This window comes from Salvelinus fontinalis, chromosome 31, assembly GCF_029448725.1.
Source record: "Salvelinus fontinalis isolate EN_2023a chromosome 31, ASM2944872v1, whole genome shotgun sequence".
Classification (NCBI taxonomy): Eukaryota; Metazoa; Chordata; class Actinopteri; order Salmoniformes; family Salmonidae; genus Salvelinus; species Salvelinus fontinalis.
In genome coordinates, this window is record NC_074695.1 from 1,357,060 (window position 1) to 1,375,691 (window position 18,632).

Below are 18,632 nucleotides of genomic sequence, written 5' to 3' on the forward strand. Positions count from 1 at the left end.
CCCCACCTCCTCCCCTCCCCACCTCCCCCTCCTCCCCTACCACCCCTCTCCCTTCCCCCCCCTCCCCCTCCTCCCCTCCCCACCTCCTCCCCTCCCCACCTCCCTTCCCGTCCCCTCTCCCTCCTCCCCTCCCCACCTCCTCCCCTCCCCACCTCCCCCTCCTCCCCTACCACCCCTCCTCTTCTCCCCTCCCCCGCCTCCCCGACCACCCCTCCTCCTCTCCCCTCGCCCACCTCCCCCTCCGCCCCTACCACCCCTCCTCCTCCTCCCCTCCTCTCCGCCCCTACCACCCCACCTCCCTCTCCTCCCCTACCACCCCTCCTCCTCTCCCCTCCCCTCGCCACCGCCCCCTCCTCCCTTACCACCCCGGCCTCCTCGCCCCTCCTCTCCCCTCCCCACCTCCCCTACCACCCCTCCTCCTCTCCCCTCCCCTCCCCACCTCCCTCCCCTCCCCTACCACCCCCTCCTCCTCTCCTCTCCCCTCCCCTCCCTCCCCTACCACCCCTCCTCCTCTCCCCTCCCCTCCCCACCACCTCCCTACCACCCCTCCTCCCCCTCCCTCCCCTACCACCCCTCCTCCTCTCCCCTCCTCTCCTCCTCCCCCTACCACCCCTCCTCCCCTCCCCACCTCCCTCTCCTCCCCTACCACCCCCCCTCCCCACCTCCCCCTCCTCCCCTCCCTCCTCCCCTCCCCCCCTCCCCTACCACCCCTCCCCACCTCCCCTCCCCTCCCCACCTCCCCTACCACCCCTCCTCCCCTCCCCTCCCCTCCCCACCTCCCCCTCCTCCCCTACCACCCCTCCTCCAACACCACACACACACCTCGTTGGCGGTTGCGTTGGGTGGCAGCATGCGTAACATGATGATGTTGGACGGTCGTTGGTTCTGGTCCAGAAGGTCTGGTCTGTAGTCCATCAGCTCTCTCTGTTCTGGGTCCTCTCCTACTGAGGAGAGAGGGTCTGGACCCCCAGGACTGGCCCCTAGCCCCTCCCCTAGCAGCCCTTTTCCACCACAGTCATCCCCTGGAGATCCCATAGAGAAACCCTATGGACAGCCACATGTTACTAGCTACTACAATCAATAGTACTATTTCTACAGTACAATTAAAATACTTAACAAAAAATATATATTTTCTAGTTTTACATCTATTTTAGGTCTATTATATATTATAAACTGGGTGGTTCGAGCGCTGAATGCTGATTGGCTGACAGCCGTGGTATATCAGAGCGTATACCACAGGTATGACAAAACACTTATTTTTACTGCTTCAATTTCATTGGTAACCAGTTTATAATAGCAATAAGGCATCTCGGGATTTGTGGTATATGGCCAATATACCACGGCTAAGGGCTGTGTCCAGGCACTCCATGTTGTGTCGTGCTGAAGAACAGCCCTTAGCCGTGGTATATTGGCCATATATCACCTTATTGCCTTAAACCATAGGCACAAGCTGACTAGATCATCCCACCTTTCTCTTCCCTGGTCCTCCTCCTCTGAGGAACTTCTCCTCCTTCCCTTGTCCTCCTCCTCTGAGGAACCGCTCCTCCTCCCCTTGTCCTCCTCCTCTGAGGAACCTCTCCTCCTTCCCTGGTCCTCCTCCTCTGAGAAACATGTCCTCCTCCCCTAGTTCTCCTCCCCTGAGGAACCTCTCCTCCTCCCCTTGTCCTCCTCTCAGGGTGCTGTACTCCTCCTGTCCAGCAGGGGTGACACCTCCACCTGCACCTCCTTCCATCCTCCCCCAGTCTCCCTCTCTCTCCCCCATGTGAGAGGCATTGTTCTCAGGGTATCCCCTCTCTCCCCTTCCTCTTCTTCCTCCCCCTCTACCTCCTCCTCCCCTTCCTCTACCCTCTGAGTTGGGCTTGAAGCTCTGGAAGTCTCTCCTCGATGCCTCTCCCATTCTCTCCTCTCTCTGCAGCCTGGACAGGGTTACCTCTGGCTGGGGTAAGATCAGAGATCGAGGGGAGCAGGGTGATGGGAACCCTTTACCGCCCCGACCAGGACCGCCCCCCGAACCTCTCCCCCCACCCCTCTGACGGAACCCTGGCCGTTGGTCGTGGAAACGGGCCGGCGTCGTGAACTCCCGGACGCCCGCTGGTTGGTCGGCTTTGTCGCTGCGTCCGGCACCGGCTCTGAGGTCATATCCTGTCTCCAACTCCGCCTCTTCCTGTCCGTAGCCCCGGTAATCCATGTCTCTGTAGTCGTGGTCGGAGGAGCTGTTGTTGCCATAGCGACCCATGCGGTCTCCCCGACCCCCCCTTCAGTTAAAGGAGTGAGAGAGAGAGAGAAAGAGAGAGAGAGAAAGAGAGAGAGAGACAGAGAGAGAGAGAGAGATAGAGAGAGAGAGAGAGAGAGAGAGAGAGAGAGAGAGAGAGAGAGAGAGAGAGAGAGAGAGAGAGAGAGAGAGAGAGAAAGGATTTACATGAAGTATAGACAGTGTGAAGTTAAGCAACAAGGGCAAAACAGACTGGGAATCATAGGACCTTCCTGATATTGAGTTGCTTTTGTCCTCAGAACAGCCTCAATTCGTCGGGGCATAGTCGGGGCATAGAGGTTTACACACACCTTCGCCAAATACATTTAAACTCAGTTTTTCACAATTCCTGACATTTAATCCTAGTAAGAATTCCCTGTCTTAGGTCAGTTAGGATCACCACTTTATTTTAAGAATGTGAAATGTCAGAATAATAGTAGAGAGAATGATTTATTTCAGCTTTTATTTTCTTTCATCACATTCCTAGTGGGTCAGAAGTTTACATACACTCAATTAGTATTCGGTAGCATTGCCTTTAAATTGTTTAACTTAGGTCAAAAGTTTTGGGTAGCCTTCCACAAGCTTCCCACAATAAGTTGGGTGAATTTTGGTCCATTCCTCCTGACAGAGCTGGTGTAACTGAGTCAGGTTTGTTGGCCTCCTTGTTCACACACACTTTTTCAGTTCTGCCCACAGATTTTCTATAGGATTGAGGTCAGGGCTTTGTGATGGCGACTCCAACACCTTGACTTTGTTGTCACGTTCCTGACCTATTTTCTGTTGTTTTTGTATGTGTTTAGTTGGTCAGGGCGTAAGTTGGGGTGGGCATTCTATGTTATGTGTTTTCTATGTTGGGTTAATGTGTTGCCTGATATGGTTCTCAATTAGAGGCAGGTGTTTTACGTTTCCTCTGATTGAGAACCATATTAAGGTAGGCTGTTCTCACTGTTTGTTTGTGGGTGATTGTTCCTGTGTCTGTGTCCGTTGCACCACACGGGACTGTTTCGTTTGTTCGTTCGTTTTAGGTAAGTCTGTTCCTGTGTCTGTGTATACCACACGGGACTGTTTCGTTTGTTCGTTCGTTTTAGGTAAGTCTGTTCCTGTGTCTGTGTATACCACACGGGACTGTTTCGTTTGTTCGTTCGTTTTAGGTAAGTCTGTTCCTGTGTCTGTGTATACCACACGGGACTGTTTCGTTTGTTCGTTCGTTTTAGGTAAGTCTGTTCCTGTGTCTGTGTATACCACACGGGACTGTTTCGTTTGTTCGTTCGTTTTAGGTAGTCTGTTCCTGTGTCTGTGTATACCACACGGGACTGTTTCGTTTGTTCGTTCGTTTTAGGTAGTCTGTTCCTGTTCGTGCGTTCTTCGTCTATATGTAAGTTCACATGTCAGGTCTGTCTACGTCGTTTTGTTGTTTTGTAATTTTCAAAGTGTTTTTCGTGTTCGTCTTCGTCTTAAAATAAATCATCATGTATTCATCACCCGCTGCGCCTTGGTCCGCTCATTCACCACAAGACGAACGTTACATTTGGAAGTATGCTTGGGGTCATTGTCCATTTGGAAGACCCATTTGCGACCAAGCTTTAACTTCCTGACTGATGTCTTGAGATGTTGCTTCAATATATCCACATAATTTTCCTGCCTCATGATGCCATCTATTTTGTGAAGTGCACCAGTCCCTCCTGCAGCAAAGCACCCCCACAACATGATGCTGCCACCCCCCGTGCTTCACGGTTGGGATGGTGTTCTTTGGCTTGCAAGCCTCCCCCTTTTTCCTCCAAACATAAAGATGATCATTATGGCCAAACAGTTCTATTTTTGTTTCATCAGACCAGAGGATATTTCTCCAAAAAGTACGATCTTTGTCCCCATGTGCAGTTGCAAACCGTAGTCTGGCTTTTTTATGGTGGTTTTGGAGCAGTGGCTTCTTCCTTGCTGAGCGGCCTTTCAGGTTATGTCGATATAGCACTCGTTTTACTGTGGATATAGATACTTTTGTACCTGTTTCCTCCTGCATCTTCACAAGGTCCCTTGCTGTTGTTCTGGGATTGATTTGCACTTTTCGCACCAAAGTACGTTCATCTCTAGGAGACAGAACGTGTCTCCTTCCTGAGCGGTGTGACGGCTGCGTGGTCCCATGGTGTTTATACTTGGATACTATTGTTTGTACAGATGAACGTGGTACATTCAGGCGTTAGGAATTACAACTCTTTTTCGGAGGTCTTGGCTGATTTATTTTGATTTTCCCCTGATGTCAAGCAAATAGACAGTAGTTATAATAGGATGGTGTGTATAGACAGTAGTTATATAGGATGGTATGTATAGACAGTATAGACAGTAGTTATATAGGATAGTGTGAATAGACAGTATAGACAGTAGTTATATAGGATGGTGTGTATAGACAGTAGTTATACAGGATGGTGTGTATAGACAGTAGTTATATAGGATGGTGTGTATAGACAGTATAGACAGTAGTTATATAGGATGGTGTGTATAGACAGTAGTTATATAGGATGGTGTGGATAGACAGTATAGACAGTAGTTATATAGGGTGGTGTGTATAGACAGTACAGACAGTAGTTATATAGGATGGTGTGTATAGACAGTAGTTATATAGGATGGTGTGTATAGACAGTATAGACAGTAGTTATATAGGATGGTGTGTATAGACAGTATAGACAGTAGTTATATAGGATGGTGTGTATAGACAGTAGTTATATAGGATGGTGTGTATAGACAGTAGTTATATAGGATGGTGTGTATAGACAGTAGTTATATAGGATGGTGTGGATAGACAGTATAGACAGTAGTTATATAGGAAGGTGTGTAGAGACAGCAGTTATATAGGATGGTGTGTATAGACAGTAGTTATATAGGATGGTGTGTATAGACAGTAGTTATATAGGATGGTGTGTATAGACAGTAGTTATACAGGATGGTGTGTATAGACAGTAGTTATATAGGATGGTGTGTATAGACAGTAGTTATACAGGATGGTGTGTATAGACAGTAGTTATATAGGATGGTGTGTATAGACAGTAGTTATATAGGATGGTGTGTATAGACAGTATAGACAGTAGTTATATAGGAAGGTGTGTATAGAGAGTAGTTATATAGGATGGTGTGGATAGACAGTAGTTATATAGGATGGTGTGTATAGACAGTATAGACAGTAGTTATAATAGGATGGTGTGTATAGACAGTAGTTATATAGGATGGTGTGTATAGACAGTAGTAATATAGGATGGTGTGTATAGACAGTATAGACAGTAGTTATATAGGATGGTGTGTATAGACAGTATAGACAGTAGTTATATAGGATGGTGTGTATAGACAGTAGTTATATAGGATGGTGTGGATAGACAGTATAGACAGTAGTTATATAGGATGGTGTGTATAGACAGTAGTTATATAGGATGGTGTGTATAGACAGTATAGACAGTAGTTATATAGGATGGTGTGTATAGACAGTATAGACAGTAGTTATAGAGGATGGTGTGTATAGACAGTAGTTATATAGGATGGTGTGGATAGACAGTATAGACAGTAGTTATATAGGATGGTGTGTATAGACAGTAGTTATATAGGATGGTGTGTATAGACAGTAGTTATATAGGATGGTGTGTATAGACAGTATAGACAGTAGTTATATAGGATGATGTGTATAGACAGTAGTTATATAGGATGGTGTGGATAGACAGTAGTTATATAGGATGGTGTGTATAGACAGTAGTTATATAGGATGGTGTGTATAGACAGTAGTTATATAGGATGGTGTGTATAGACAGTAGTTATATAGGATGGTGTGGATAGACAGTAGTTATATAGGATGGTGTGTATAGACAGTAGTTATATAGGATGGTGTGTATAGACAGTAGTTATATAGGATGGTGTGTATAGACAGTATAGACAGTAGTTATATAGGATGGTGTGTATAGACAGTAGTTATATAGGATGGTATGTATAGACAGTATAGACAGTAGTTATATAGGATGGTGTGTATAGACAGTATAGACAGTAGTTATATAGGATGGTGTGTATAGACAGTAGTTATATAGGATGGTGTGTATAGACAGTAGTTATATAGGATGGTGTGTATAGACAGTAGTTATATAGGATGGTGTGTATAGACAGTATAGACAGTAGTTATATAGGATGGTGTGTATAGACAGTAGTTATATAGGATGGTGTGTATAGACAGTAGTTATATAGGATGGTGTGGATAGACAGTATAGACAGTAGTTATATAGGATGGTGTGTATAGACAGTAGTTATATAGGATGGTGTGTATAGACAGTAGTTATATTGGATGGTGTGGATAGACAGTAGTTATATAGGATGGTGTGTATAGACAGCAGTTATATAGGATGGTGTGTAGAGACAGTAGTTATATAGGATGGTGTGTATAGACAGTATAGACAGTAGTTATATAGGATGGTGTGTATAGACAGTATAGACAGTAGTTATATAGGATGGTGTGTATAGACAGTAGTTATATAGGATGGTGTGTATAGACAGTAGTTATATAGGATGGTGTGTATAGACAGTATAGACAGTAGTTATATAGGATGGTGTGTATAGACAGTATAGACAGTAGTTATATAGGATGGTGTGTATAGACAGTAGTTATATAGGATGGTGTGTATAGACAGTAGTTATATAGGATGGTGTGTATAGACAGTAGTTATATAGGATGGTGTGTATAGACAGCAGTTATATAGGATGGTGTGTATAGACAGTAGTTATATAGGATGGTGTGGATAGACAGTATAGACAGTAGTTATATAGAATGGTGTGTATAGACAGTATAGACAGTAGTTATATAGGATGGTGTGTATAGACAGTAGTTATATAGGATGGTGTGTATAGACAGTAGTTATATAGGATGGTGTGTATAGACAGTAGTTATAAAGGATGGTGTGTATAGACAGTATAGACAGTAGTTATATAGGATGGTGTGTATAGACAGTAGTTATATAGGATGGTGTGTATAGACAGTAGTTATATAGGATGGTGTGTATAGACAGTAGTTATATAGGATGGTGTGTATAGACAGTAGGTATATAGGATGGTGTGTATAGACAGTAGTTATATAGGATGGTGTGTATAGACAGTAGTTATAAAGGATGGTGTGTATAGACAGTATAGACAGTAGTTATATAGGATGGTGTGTATAGACAGTAGTTATATAGGATGGTGTGTATAGACAGTAGTTATATAGGATGGTGTGTATAGACAGCAGTTATATAGGATGGTGTGTATAGACAGTATAGACAGTAGTTATATAGGATGGTGTGTATAGACAGTAGTTATATAGGATGGTGTGTATAGACAGTATAGACAGTAGTTATATAGGATGGTGTGTATAGACAGCAGTTATATAGGATGGTGTGTATAGACAGTAGTTATATAGGATGGTGTGTATAGACAGTAGTTATATAGGATGGTGTGTATAGACAGTAGTTATATAGGATGGTATGTATAGACAGTATAGACAGTAGTTATATAGGATGGTGTGTATAGACAGTATAGACAGTAGTTATATAGGATGGTGTGTATAGACAGTAGTTATATAGGATGGTGTGTATAGACAGTAGTTATATAGGATGGTGTGTATAGACAGTAGTTATATAGGATGGTGTGTATAGACAGTAGTTATATAGGATGGTGTGTAGAGACAGTAGTTATATAGGATGGTGTGTATAGACAGTAGTTATATAGGATGGTGTGTATAGACAGTATAGACAGTAGTTATATAGGAGGGTGTGTAGAGACAGTAGTTATATAGGATAGTGTGTATAGACAGTAGTTATATAGGATGGTGTGTATAGACAGTAGTTATATAGGATGGTATGTATAGACAGTATAGACAGTAGTTATATAGGATGGTGTGTATAGACAGTATAGACAGTAGTTATATAGGATGGTGTGTATAGACAGTAGTTATATAGGATGGTGTGTATAGACAGTAGTTATATAGGATGGTGTGTATAGACAGTAGTTATATAGGATGGTGTGTATAGACAGTAGTTATATAGGATGGTGTGTAGAGACAGTAGTTATATAGGATGGTGTGTATAGACAGTAGTTATATAGGATGGTGTGTATAGACAGTATAGACAGTAGTTATATAGGAGGGTGTGTAGAGACAGTAGTTATATAGGATAGTGTGTATAGACAGTAGTTATATAGGATGGTGTGTATAGACAGTTTAGACAGTAGTTATACAGGATGGTGTGTATAGACAGCAGTTATATAGGATGGTGTGTATAGACAGTAGTTATATAGGATGGTGTGTATAGACAGTATAGACAGTAGTTATATAGGATGGTGTGTATAGACAGTAGTTATATAGGATGGTGTGTATAGACAGTAGTTATATAGGATGGTGTGTATAGACAGTAGTTATATAGGATGGTGTGGATAGACAGTAGTTATATAGGATGGTGTGTATAGACAGTAGTTATATAGGATGGTGTGTATAGACAGTAGTTATATAGGATGGTGTGTATAGACAGTATAGACAGTAGTTATATAGGATGGTGTGTATAGACAGTAGTTATATAGGATGGTATGTATAGACAGTATAGACAGTAGTTATATAGGATGGTGTGTATAGACAGTATAGACAGTAGTTATATAGGATGGTGTGTATAGACAGTAGTTATATAGGATGGTGTGTATAGACAGTAGTTATATAGGATGGTGTGTATAGACAGTAGTTATATAGGATGGTGTGTATAGACAGTATAGACAGTAGTTATATAGGATGGTGTGTATAGACAGTAGTTATATAGGATGGTGTGTATAGACAGTATAGACAGTAGTTATATAGGATGGTGTGTATAGACAGTAGTTATATAGGATGGTGTGTATAGACAGTAGTTATATAGGATGGTGTGTATAGACAGTAGTTATATAGGATGGTGTGTATAGACAGTAGTTATATAGGATGGTGTGGATAGACAGTATAGACAGTAGTTATATAGGATGGTGTGTATAGACAGTAGTTATATAGGATGGTGTGTATAGACAGTAGTTATATAGGATGGTGTGGATAGACAGTAGTTATATAGGATGGTGTGTATAGACAGCAGTTATATAGGATGGTGTGTAGAGACAGTAGTTATATAGGATGGTGTGTATAGACAGTATAGACAGTAGTTATATAGGATGGTGTGTATAGACAGTATAGACAGTAGTTATATAGGATGGTGTGTATAGACAGTAGTTATATAGGATGGTGTGTATAGACAGTAGTTATATAGGATGGTGTGTATAGACAGTATAGACAGTAGTTATATAGGATGGTGTGTATAGACAGTATAGACAGTAGTTATATAGGATGGTGTGTATAGACAGTAGTTATATAGGATGGTGTGTATAGACAGTAGTTATATAGGATGGTGTGTATAGACAGTAGTTATATAGGATGGTGTGTATAGACAGCAGTTATATAGGATGGTGTGTATAGACAGTAGTTATATAGGATGGTGTGGATAGACAGTATAGACAGTAGTTATATAGAATGGTGTGTATAGACAGTATAGACAGTAGTTATATAGGATGGTGTGTATAGACAGTAGTTATATAGGATGGTGTGTATAGACAGTAGTTATATAGGATGGTGTGTATAGACAGTAGTTATAAAGGATGGTGTGTATAGACAGTATAGACAGTAGTTATATAGGATGGTGTGTATAGACAGTAGTTATATAGGATGGTGTGTATAGACAGTAGTTATATAGGATGGTGTGTATAGACAGTAGTTATATAGGATGGTGTGTATAGACAGTAGTTATATAGGATGGTGTGTATAGACAGTAGTTATATAGGATGGTGTGTATAGACAGTAGTTATAAAGGATGGTGTGTATAGACAGTATAGACAGTAGTTATATAGGATGGTGTGTATAGACAGTAGTTATATAGGATGGTGTGTATAGACAGTAGTTATATAGGATGGTGTGTATAGACAGCAGTTATATAGGATGGTGTGTATAGACAGTATAGACAGTAGTTATATAGGATGGTGTGTATAGACAGTAGTTATATAGGATGGTGTGTATAGACAGTATAGACAGTAGTTATATAGGATGGTGTGTATAGACAGCAGTTATATAGGATGGTGTGTATAGACAGTAGTTATATAGGATGGTGTGTATAGACAGCAGTTATATAGGATGGTGTGTATAGACAGTAGTTATATAGGATGGTGTGTATAGACAGTAGTTATATAGGATGGTGTGTATAGACAGTAGTTATATAGGATGGTGTGTATAGACAGTAGTTATATAGGATGATGTGTATAGACAGTAGTTATATAGGATGGTGTGTATAGACAGTAATTATATAGGATGGTGTGTAGAGACAGTATAGACAGTAGTTATAGAGGATGGTGTGTATAGACAGTAGTTATATAGGATGGTGTGTATAGACAGTAGTTATATAGGATGGTGTGTATAGACAGTAGTTATATAGGATGGTGTGTATAGACAGTAGTTATATAGGATGGTGTGTATAGACAGTAGTTATATAGGATGGTGTGTATAGACAGTAGTTATATAGGATGGTGTGTATAGACAGTATAGACAGTAGTTATATAGGATGGTGTGTGTAGACAGTATAGACAGTAGTTATATAGGATGGTGTGTATAGACAGTAGTTATATAGGATGGTGTGTATAGACAGTAGTTATATAGGATGGTGTGTATAGACAGTATAGACAGTAGTTATATAGGATGGTGTGTGTAGACAGTATAGACAGTAGTTATATAGGATGGTGTGTATAGACAGTAATTATATAGGATGGTGTGTATAGACAGTAGTTATATAGGATGGTGTGTATAGACAGTAGTTATATAGGATGGTGTGTATAGACAGTATAGACAGTAGTTATATAGGATGGTGTGTATAGACAGTAGTTATATAGGATGGTGTGTATAGACAGTATAGACAGTAGTTATATAGGATGGTGTGTATAGACAGTAGTTATATGGGATGGTGTGTATAGACAGTAGTTATATAGGATGGTGTGTATAGACAGTAGTTATATATGATGGTGTGTACAGACAGTAGTTATATAGGATGGTGTGTATAGACAGTAGTTATATAGGATGGTATGTATAGACAGTATAGACAGTAGTTATATAGGATGGTGTGTATAGACAGTAGTTATATAGGATGGTATGTATAGACAGTATAGACAGTAGTTATATAGGATGGTGTGTATAGACAGTATAGACAGTAGTTATATAGGATGGTGTGTATAGACAGTAGTTATATAGGATGGTGTGTATAGACAGTAGTTATATAGGATGGTGTGTATAGACAGTAGTTATATAGGATGGTGTGTATAGACAGTAGTTATATAGGATGGTGTGTAGAGACAGTAGTTATATAGGATGGTGTGTATAGACAGTAGTTATATAGGATGGTGTGTATAGACAGTATAGACAGTAGTTATATAGGAGGGTGTGTAGAGACAGTAGTTATATAGGATAGTGTGTATAGACAGTAGTTATATAGGATGGTGTGTATAGACAGTTTAGACAGTAGTTATACAGGATGGTGTGTATAGACAGCAGTTATATAGGATGGTGTGTATAGACAGTATAGACAGTAGTTATATAGGATGGTGTGTATAGACAGTAGTTATATAGGATGGTGTGTATAGACAGTATAGACAGTAGTTATATAGGATGGTGTGTATAGACAGCAGTTATATAGGATGGTGTGTATAGACAGTAGTTATATAGGATGGTGTGTATAGACAGCAGTTATATAGGATGGTGTGTATAGACAGTAGTTATATAGGATGGTGTGTATAGACAGTAGTTATATAGGATGGTGTGTATAGACAGTAGTTATATAGGATGGTGTGTATAGACAGTAGTTATATAGGATGATGTGTATAGACAGTAGTTATATAGGATGGTGTGTATAGACAGTAATTATATAGGATGGTGTGTAGAGACAGTATAGACAGTAGTTATAGAGGATGGTGTGTATAGACAGTAGTTATATAGGATGGTGTGTATAGACAGTAGTTATATAGGATGGTGTGTATAGACAGTAGTTATATAGGATGGTGTGTATAGACAGTAGTTATATAGGATGGTGTGTATAGACAGTAGTTATATAGGATGGTGTGTATAGACAGTAGTTATATAGGATGGTGTGTATAGACAGTATAGACAGTAGTTATATAGGATGGTGTGTGTAGACAGTATAGACAGTAGTTATATAGGATGGTGTGTATAGACAGTAGTTATATAGGATGGTGTGTATAGACAGTAGTTATATAGGATGGTGTGTATAGACAGTATAGACAGTAGTTATATAGGATGGTGTGTGTAGACAGTATAGACAGTAGTTATATAGGATGGTGTGTATAGACAGTAATTATATAGGATGGTGTGTATAGACAGTAGTTATATAGGATGGTGTGTATAGACAGTAGTTATATAGGATGGTGTGTATAGACAGTATAGACAGTAGTTATATAGGATGGTGTGTATAGACAGTAGTTATATAGGATGGTGTGTATAGACAGTATAGACAGTAGTTATATAGGATGGTGTGTATAGACAGTAGTTATATGGGATGGTGTGTATAGACAGTAGTTATATAGGATGGTGTGTATAGACAGTAGTTATATATGATGGTGTGTACAGACAGTAGTTATATAGGATGGTGTGTATAGACAGTAGTTATATAGGATGGTATGTATAGACAGTATAGACAGTAGTTATATAGGATGGTGTGTATAGACAGTAGTTATATAGGATGGTATGTATAGACAGTATAGACAGTAGTTATATAGGATGGTGTGTATAGACAGTATAGACAGTAGTTATATAGGATGGTGTGTATAGACAGTAGTTATATAGGATGGTGTGTATAGACAGTAGTTATATAGGATGGTGTGTATAGACAGTAGTTATATAGGATGGTGTGTATAGACAGTAGTTATATAGGATGGTGTGTAGAGACAGTAGTTATATAGGATGGTGTGTATAGACAGTAGTTATATAGGATGGTGTGTATAGACAGTAGTTATATAGGATGGTGTGTATAGACAGTATAGACAGTAGTTATATAGGATGGTGTGTGTAGACAGTATAGACAGTAGTTATATAGGATGGTGTGTATAGACAGTAATTATATAGGATGGTGTGTATAGACAGTAGTTATATAGGATGGTGTGTATAGACAGTAGTTATATAGGATGGTGTGTATAGACAGTATAGACAGTAGTTATATAGGATGGTGTGTATAGACAGTAGTTATATAGGATGGTGTGTATAGACAGTATAGACAGTAGTTATATAGGATGGTGTGTATAGACAGTAGTTATATGGGATGGTGTGTATAGACAGTAGTTATATAGGATGGTGTGTATAGACAGTAGTTATATATGATGGTGTGTACAGACAGTAGTTATATAGGATGGTGTGTATAGACAGTAGTTATATAGGATGGTATGTATAGACAGTATAGACAGTAGTTATATAGGATGGTGTGTATAGACAGTAGTTATATAGGATGGTATGTATAGACAGTATAGACAGTAGTTATATAGGATGGTGTGTATAGACAGTATAGACAGTAGTTATATAGGATGGTGTGTATAGACAGTAGTTATATAGGATGGTGTGTATAGACAGTAGTTATATAGGATGGTGTGTATAGACAGTAGTTATATAGGATGGTGTGGATAGACAGTAGTTATATAGGATGGTGTGTATAGACAGTAGTTATATAGGATGGTGTGTATAGACAGTAGTTATATAGGATGGTGTGTATAGACAGTATAGACAGTAGTTATATAGGATGGTGTGTATAGACAGTAGTTATATAGGATGGTATGTATAGACAGTATAGACAGTAGTTATATAGGATGGTGTGTATAGACAGTATAGACAGTAGTTATATAGGATGGTGTGTATAGACAGTAGTTATATAGGATGGTGTGTATAGACAGTAGTTATATAGGATGGTGTGTATAGACAGTAGTTATATAGGATGGTGTGTATAGACAGTATAGACAGTAGTTATATAGGATGGTGTGTATAGACAGTAGTTATATAGGATGGTGTGTATAGACAGTAGTTATATAGGATGGTGTGGATAGACAGTATAGACAGTAGTTATATAGGATGGTGTGTATAGACAGTAGTTATATAGGATGGTGTGTATAGACAGTAGTTATATAGGATGGTGTGGATAGACAGTAGTTATATAGGATGGTGTGTATAGACAGCAGTTATATAGGATGGTGTGTAGAGACAGTAGTTATATAGGATGGTGTGTATAGACAGTATAGACAGTAGTTATATAGGATGGTGTGTATAGACAGTATAGACAGTAGTTATATAGGATGGTGTGTATAGACAGTAGTTATATAGGATGGTGTGTATAGACAGTAGTTATATAGGATGGTGTGTATAGACAGTATAGACAGTAGTTATATAGGATGGTGTGTATAGACAGTATAGACAGTAGTTATATAGGATGGTGTGTATAGACAGTAGTTATATAGGATGGTGTGTATAGACAGTAGTTATATAGGATGGTGTGTATAGACAGTAGTTATATAGGATGGTGTGTATAGACAGCAGTTATATAGGATGGTGTGTATAGACAGTAGTTATATAGGATGGTGTGGATAGACAGTATAGACAGTAGTTATATAGAATGGTGTGTATAGACAGTATAGACAGTAGTTATATAGGATGGTGTGTATAGACAGTAGTTATATAGGATGGTGTGTATAGACAGTAGTTATATAGGATGGTGTGTATAGACAGTAGTTATAAAGGATGGTGTGTATAGACAGTATAGACAGTATTTATATAGGATGGTGTGTATAGACAGTAGTTATATAGGATGGTGTGTATAGACAGTAGTAATATAGGATGGTGTGTATAGACAGTAGTTATATAGGATGGTGTGTATAGACAGTAGTTATATAGGATGGTGTGTATAGACAGTAGTTATATAGGATGGTGTGTATAGACAGTAGTTATATAGGATGGTGTGTATAGACAGTAGTTATAAAGGATGGTGTGTATAGACAGTATAGACAGTAGTTATATAGGATGGTGTGTATAGACAGTAGTTATATAGGATGGTGTGTATAGACAGTAGTTATATAGGATGGTGTGTATAGACAGCAGTTATATAGGATGGTGTGTATAGACAGTATAGACAGTAGTTATATAGGATGGTGTGTATAGACAGTAGTTATATAGGATGGTGTGTATAGACAGTATAGACAGTAGTTATATAGGATGGTGTGTATAGACAGCAGTTATATAGGATGGTGTGTATAGACAGTAGTTATATAGGATGGTGTGTATAGACAGCAGTTATATAGGATGGTGTGTATAGACAGTAGTTATATAGGATGGTGTGTATAGACAGTAGTTATATAGGATGGTGTGTATAGACAGTAGTTATATAGGATGGTGTGTATAGACAGTAGTTATATAGGATGATGTGTATAGACAGTAGTTATATAGGATGGTGTGTATAGACAGTAATTATATAGGATGGTGTGTAGAGACAGTATAGACAGTAGTTATAGAGGATGGTGTGTATAGACAGTAGTTATATAGGATGGTGTGTATAGACAGTAGTTATATAGGATGGTGTGTATAGACAGTAGTTATATAGGATGGTGTGTATAGACAGTAGTTATATAGGATGGTGTGTATAGACAGTAGTTATATAGGATGGTGTGTATAGACAGTAGTTATATAGGATGGTGTGTATAGACAGTATAGACAGTAGTTATATAGGATGGTGTGTGTAGACAGTATAGACAGTAGTTATATAGGATGGTGTGTATAGACAGTAGTTATATAGGATGGTGTGTATAGACAGTAGTTATATAGGATGGTGTGTATAGACAGTATAGACAGTAGTTATATAGGATGGTGTGTGTAGACAGTATAGACAGTAGTTATATAGGATGGTGTGTATAGACAGTAATTATATAGGATGGTGTGTATAGACAGTAGTTATATAGGATGGTGTGTATAGACAGTAGTTATATAGGATGGTGTGTATAGACAGTATAGACAGTAGTTATATAGGATGGTGTGTATAGACAGTAGTTATATAGGATGGTGTGTATAGACAGTAGTTATATAGGATGGTGTGTATAGACAGTATAGACAGTAGTTATATAGGATGGTGTGTATAGACAGTAGTTATATGGGATGGTGTGTATAGACAGTAGTTATATAGGATGGTGTGTATAGACAGTAGTTATATATGATGGTGTGTATAGACAGTAGTTATATAGGATGGTGTGTAGAGACAGTAGTTATATAGGATGGTGTGTATAGACAGTATAGACAGTAGTTATATAGGATGGTGTGTATAGACAGTAGTTATATGGGATGGTGTGTATAGACAGTAGTTATATAGGATGGTGTGTATAGACAGTAGTTATATATGATGGTGTGTACAGACAGTAGTTATATAGGATGGTGTGTATAGACAGTAGTTATATAGGATGGTATGTATAGACAGTATAGACAGTAGTTATATAGGATGGTGTGTATAGACAGTAGTTATATAGGATGGTATGTATAGACAGTATAGACAGTAGTTATATAGGATGGTGTGTATAGACAGTATAGACAGTAGTTATATAGGATGGTGTGTATAGACAGTAGTTATATAGGATGGTGTGTATAGACAGTAGTTATATAGGATGGTGTGTATAGACAGTAGTTATATAGGATGGTGTGTATAGACAGTAGTTATATAGGATGGTGTGTAGAGACAGTAGTTATATAGGATGGTGTGTATAGACAGTAGTTATATAGGATGGTGTGTATAGACAGTATAGACAGTAGTTATATAGGAGGGTGTGTAGAGACAGTAGTTATATAGGATAGTGTGTATAGACAGTAGTTATATAGGATGGTGTGTATAGACAGTTTAGACAGTAGTTATACAGGATGGTGTGTATAGACAGCAGTTATATAGGATGGTGTGTATAGACAGTATAGACAGTAGTTATATAGGATGGTGTGTATAGACAGTAGTTATATAGGATGGTGTGTATAGACAGTATAGACAGTAGTTATATAGGATGGTGTGTATAGACAGCAGTTATATAGGATGGTGTGTATAGACAGTAGTTATATAGGATGGTGTGTATTGACAGCAGTTATATAGGATGGTGTGTATAGACAGTAGTTATATAGGATGGTGTGTATAGACAGTAGTTATATAGGATGGTGTGTATAGACAGTAGTTATATAGGATGGTGTGTATAGACAGTAGTTATATAGGATGATGTGTATAGACAGTAGTTATATAGGATGGTGTGTATAGACAGTAATTATATAGGATGGTGTGTAGAGACAGTATAGACAGTAGTTATAGAGGATGGTGTGTATAGACAGTAGTTATATAGGATGGTGTGTATAGACAGTAGTTATATAGGATGGTGTGTATAGACAGTAGTTATATAGGATGGTGTGTATAGACAGTAGTTATATAGGATGGTGTGTATAGACAGTAGTTATATAGGATGGTGTGTATAGACAGTAGTTATATAGGATGGTGTGTATAGACAGTATAGACAGTAGTTATATAGGATGGTGTGTATAGACAGTATAGACAGTAGTTATATAGGATGGTGTGTATAGACAGTAGTTATATAGGATGGTGTGTATAGACAGTATAGACAGTAGTTATATAGGATGGTGTGTATAGACAGTATAGACAGTAGTTATATAGGATGGTGTGTATAGACAGTAGTTATATAGGATGGTGTGTATAGACAGTAGTTATATAGGATGGTGTGTATAGACAGTATAGACAGTAGTTATATAGGATGGTGTGTGTAGACAGTATAGACAGTAGTTATATAGGATGGTGTGTATAGACAGTAATTATATAGGATGGTGTGTATAGACAGTAGTTATATAGGATGGTGTGTATAGACAGTAGTTATATAGGATGGTGTGTATAGACAGTATAGACAGTAGTTATATAGGATGGTGTGTATAGACAGTAGTTATATAGGATGGTGTGTATAGACAGTATAGACAGTAGTTATATAGGATGGTGTGTATAGACAGTAGTTATATGGGATGGTGTGTATAGACAGTAGTTATATAGGATGGTGTGTATAGACAGTAGTTATATATGATGGTGTGTACAGACAGTAGTTATATAGGATGGTGTGTATAGACAGTAGTTATATAGGATGGTATGTATAGACAGTATAGACAGTAGTTATATAGGATGGTGTGTATAGACAGTAGTTATATAGGATGGTATGTATAGACAGTATAGACAGTAGTTATATAGGATGGTGTGTATAGACAGTATAGACAGTAGTTATATAGGAT

General features: G+C 39.0%; 1 protein-coding gene across 1 annotated transcript in view; it reads right to left on the bottom strand.

Moving 5' to 3' along the window:
• The window catches only part of LOC129829403 (RNA-binding protein 10-like), a 164,548-nt gene that overhangs the window by 91,436 nt on the left and 54,480 nt on the right, over positions 1 to 18,632 (bottom strand). The window contains exons 3-4 of the mRNA XM_055891084.1: positions 1,469 to 2,255; positions 823 to 1,044 (exon numbers count right to left, since the gene is read on the bottom strand). Of these exons, the coding sequence (XP_055747059.1) occupies positions 823 to 1,044; positions 1,469 to 2,255 (1,009 nt within the window). The remainder of the gene's footprint in view (positions 1 to 822; positions 1,045 to 1,468; positions 2,256 to 18,632) is intronic.